At 40.0% G+C, this 4,772-nt stretch overlaps 1 protein-coding gene and 1 long non-coding RNA gene across 3 annotated transcripts in view; one reads left to right on the top strand and one right to left on the bottom strand.

Annotated features, from left to right (window-relative positions):
* The window catches only part of LOC111863362, a 13,602-nt gene extending 10,672 nt beyond the window's left edge, over window positions 1-2,930 (bottom strand). The window contains exon 1 of the long non-coding RNA XR_002842585.2: window positions 1,551-2,930. This is a non-coding gene — a long non-coding RNA (uncharacterized LOC111863362). The remainder of the gene's footprint in view (window positions 1-1,550) is intronic.
* Window positions 1-4,013, top strand: part of LOC111863361 (interaptin) — a 24,364-nt gene extending 20,351 nt beyond the window's left edge. For both annotated transcript variants that reach the window (XM_023849619.2, XM_033751033.1), the window contains 2 exons: window positions 570-756; window positions 2,937-4,013. In XM_023849619.2, coding sequence (XP_023705387.1) covers window positions 570-756; window positions 2,937-3,797 — 1,048 coding nt within the window. In that variant the 3' untranslated portion in view covers window positions 3,798-4,013. The remainder of the gene's footprint in view (window positions 1-569; window positions 757-2,936) is intronic.
* The last annotated feature ends 759 nt before the right edge of the window (window positions 4,014-4,772 follow it).

Below are 4,772 nucleotides of genomic sequence, written 5' to 3'. Positions count from 1 at the left end.
ACCATCTCTACGGCGTCTTCGGTAACGTAAACACGTTACACTGGTGTCAGAAGTGGGATCAGTAACGCAAAACACGTTACAGTATAAAGACAACAGGGCATGCAATGAAATAGTTTGATGTACATAGAAAAGCACCTGAAGATGGCACTTTAGTGCTGAAACATGTAGTACAAGAGAGAAGAGTAAGGTGAATAAATGTATGCACTGTAAGACGGTCAGAATAAATCATGAACTTAAGTCTCTAAAATTAAGGGAGGAATGTAGATTTTAAATGTTGTGAACATGGTGCTGAGGAGAATATTTGGACCAAAAAGGGATGAAGTGACAGAAGTTTTGAGAAAACTGCATAATGGGAAGCTTCATAACTTGCAGTCTTTGCCAGGTGTAAGTCAAGGAGGATGGGATGAGCAGAGCATGTAGCATACATAAGGGAGATAAGGAATTCACCTAGGATTTTTGTGGAAAAGCCAGAAGGGAAGAGACCACTAGGAAGACCAAGACATAGGTGGGTGGGTAATATTAAAATGAGTTTCTTCCTCATGCAGAATTAAAAATTGTTTTTCTTTCAGTGCACATCTTATCACAGCAAGAAATGAAGTACAGAGATTAAGGAATGAACTCATAGAGAAGGATGAGCGCATAACTGAGTATGAGAGCGAACTGCATTCCCAGAGAGAGCAGGCAAAGAAAGATAATCAGCGGAACGATGAAATCATACAAGCCTTGGAGCGTGAGTTAGAAGTCCAGAGAGAGAAGGTAAGGGATGCTCGCATGATAAAGGTGTGTTCTGTGTACTGAAGGAGAACATTCCCTTCTCTGTATTATCATCAGATGCTCAGATCAGTGGGCTTGGCAGTAAAGCTAACCTCTAGCCTGCCCAGTCTGATTCACGTCACCTAACTCTGTATTCTTGAGATGCATTTTAATGTTCTAAGCAGTTGTAGTGAGGTACCGTAATCCCAGGGGCCAAGTGCAAGGATTCTATCAAACTGCATTAGGGTGAGACATGTCTGTATCGCTGGAAAACCAACTTATTTCAGTTTGAATATTCATGGTTTTAGCATAAAATCCTGCCTCTAAAATTTCTCCTGAGGTAACTTAGTTCAGTACATACAACTGTCATACTTTCATCCACTCTTTACATTATGTCACGGCATGTGTCTGTCACGTTACGTCTTTTAGCTTTCAAAGCATGAAGCTTAGATCTTAGAGCTGCTAAAGACTATTTTTGGTTATTGTTTGCAGAAGTTATCTCTCTCGAAAACCTACACATTTCTGCAGCAGTACCCAGTGGGTGTTTCAGTTAGTTTATACCTGTCATTTAGTAGAAGGCAAATTGATGATTTTAAAAACAGTTTGCAACAACACACACCTCAGTTGGCTCTTGCTGTTGCAGTAGAGCATTACGTTTCCTTCATTCAGTCGCTGATCCCAGTCTTTGAGAAATGTAGGTCACTTAGTCAGAAAGCTTGAAAGTCATTGAGTTAATCAAGTTCTCCATGCTTTATGTAGTTATTTATTTTTGTGTGCTTGAGTTTTTTCTATCATACCATGGTGTTCCTTAACGAGTTGTTGGATTTGTTGTCCCCCATACCCCCTCCATAATCAACACTTTTCCATTGATACTGTGACACCATGGTGATTGCTGAACTTCTGTCATCTGAGAGTAGATCCCCTGGTGTTATAGGTGTGCAGCCGAATTTTAGCTGTATGGTAACAGAAATTCCTCGTCATCTGGCATTTGCACTTTTGTGTTCATCATGTGGGATTCTGAATGCAGGGCTGTAAATGTGAAATGAAACTTTTGGTCAGATGATGAACAAATCTTCTTTCATTCACTGTGGATCTGAGCAAGCATAGATACTGGCAGGAAACCTCCATGATTGAGTGATGCTTGTGCCAGTCCCAACCTGTTTTTGACCCTTATAGCTCACTGACTGAAGCAGGATTTTACACACATGAAAATCCACTTTCATCGACACTGAAGATACAGTTAAGTTTAAACTTGTACACCCACAAAAGACAGCCAATAAGTTGTCATGAAATAGAGTAACTTTAATTTTGATAAAATCCAGGATCCTGCTGACTGTAGTAGGTTCAAGCTTTCTAACACTCTGTTCACTATTTCATCTGAGAAAGCCTTGTGCCCAGTGTTTTTTTGGCTACTGGTATGATGATTAAAATTGATTAACACATTAAATATTGAATGCACAAAAGTTCACAGTACACATTTATGCATGTAAATAAATGATAATCAATTCTGAAACTTCTGTGTTGTGCAAACTTAACAAATTTGTTCCAACTTTTCCCAGTAATCTGGCAGTACCTTGGTCCCGTACATATCAGATTACTGGTGTAGCTCTGAAATAATAATTTGTATCTAACAGATCCACCAGTTGGCAGTTCAGATCATATGACTTCTCATAATTAAGAAAATACGGTGTAGGCACTGGTGCGATATTGACAACTCTCCCCTATAAATGCAGCTGTCCTCTGGGATCTTCTGAAATTATTGAGAATATGGTCCCTTATTAACGCAATTTTACAGACTATACCATTGCAACGGCAACTCTAGACTTGTGTGCGGGAGTTATTCAGTTCAAATTGGTTATTCCGAGGTTTATCATGCTTTCCGCCATTGCCTTCAGGCAAATAGTGGTCCAGTGCCTCAATTGGGCCACAATCACTTATTTAGAAATCTTTTCCAATGAGTCATTTATTAATCACCATGATATGTTAATTCTGGGTCTGTTGCACAACTGAAGAATAAAATTACATAGAGAAATTACTGTTCAAGATGTTTTAACAAAACAGATGCCTCCTCTTAATTAATATAATGTAAACTGAGATACAGATTTTTGCACGTTACATTTTTGTTATGTGGCCCATTACTGAGAGAAATAAATTAACTTTTTTTTGTCAATTTCTTCCAATAGATCCTGAGATATGGTTCTCAAACAACACTGCATGATGATCAGTACAAAACTGGTGTAATTAATACAGAAATAAATTCGTTGGAATGTCGAGCCAAGAGCAACCATTTCACAGTAAGATCCACAGTAGGTGACATAGAGGTCTTGAAGACGGAGAGGGATGCACTAGAACTTGAAGTAGAAAACCTTCAAAGTCTGCGTGAGGAAGTTGCTGCACTCAGTGAGCAATTAGACAATGTAATAATGGAGCGCGACCAACTCACACAGGAGAGAGATGATCTTATACTCGAATCTGAACGCCAAGCAGCAGTCTTGGAGGCCATGCAGAAGGACAATGACGCCCTCAAGCATGAAACAGAATATCTTCAAGGCCAGTGTAACAACGTTGCAGCAATCAAGGAGCAATTAAAAACTGTAACAGCAGAGCAACAGCATCTAAAGGAGGTCAGGGACAACCTACAGCTTCAAATGGAACATCTTCAGGGCCAGTGTAAGGATATTGCAGAAATGACAGAAGAAAGGAACAAATGCCAAGCAAGTGGTACAAAGGCTTTAGAGAAGGCCAGGGACACCCTCAAACTTGAAACAAATGTTCTTCAAGGCCAGTGTAACGATGCTGCAGCACTGAAGGAACAATTAAACACTGTCTGTGTCACAACAGTGCTACGTCCAAAACTCAGAGAATGGAGAAGAGGTCTTCTTGTAATTGTTACTGTGCTTATATTCTGCTTTATAGTACTACTTTGGACACAGAGATATTCGCTCAACACTTATGGGACGCCCTTCGCATCACTGTATAAGACGTCACCGTCTTGCAAATCTATCTTAGGAAATGCTACGCCCTCCCGTAATATTGTTGTCTGATTACTGGCTGTTAATGGGGTCGCTAGTAGGCAGTATGTCAACCAGTAACGACACCCTAAACACAACTAATTACATGGATTCCGAGGGATATGCGCAATAAACAATTTGAAAAAATATGAGTAAGCATTATAATTTACACACATACACACCGTACATTCTCATGGAATTCCCCACCGTTTGATCTCTTTAACCGTTCAGCGTGGTTTGACGTGTATGTTTTGTCAGGTATTTAAATCGTCTGGGGGGGTTTGACATCTATGTTTCGTCCAGCTGCACACCTATGTTATAACGCCCATAATAATTGATGGTTTTGCTGTAGATTGTTAGATTTTTCGCTGTCCTGTTGTCACAAGTACTATATATAATGAGGCATTTGTTTAGGTGCGCTAAGTCATTGTTACATATGCCTGTCTTGCAGCAAAGTTCCTGTAGCTCTTGGGAGAGGTTTAGTCGTTCAATCTGTTATGAATGGAGTGTTTTCTTTCCTATGAAGTTATAAACAGCAGAGACGTGATATGTGCTGTGTTTATAATATATTGCCCTGAGCTGGCCACACTAACACACTCAATTGGAATTCTTAGAAGAGGGATGTCCAAAAATTTATTCTTGCAAGATCGATTGATTTCGCACAGTACATAGCACCCAGTTCTTAGAAAAACGCCAGGAATTAAGGCAGAACACTATGGTCACCCCCTATGACGATACTGGTGTGTGTGGGGTGGGAAAGAACTCATTCCTTCATGTATTATCGCTCCAGTTGACGCCATTTTATGGTACTGACCTTGGTGGTCGTTTCGAGGGATGACCATAAATATTTTTTTTGAGCCAGCTAAGCTCTGCTTTCATGCACTACATACCAGCCAGTTCTTAGAATAACTTCATGAATTCTGTGGTCACCCCTACGACATCTACTGCCGCCAAAATGGATGGAATATCAAAGGCATAGCAACAACCCCTTGTTATGATAACTCGTAA

This window comes from Cryptotermes secundus, unplaced genomic scaffold, assembly GCF_002891405.2.
Source record: "Cryptotermes secundus unplaced genomic scaffold, Csec_1.0 scaffold554, whole genome shotgun sequence".
NCBI classification, from domain to species: Eukaryota; Metazoa; Arthropoda; class Insecta; order Blattodea; family Kalotermitidae; genus Cryptotermes; species Cryptotermes secundus.
This window is presented reverse-complemented; position numbering and strand designations above follow the sequence as displayed.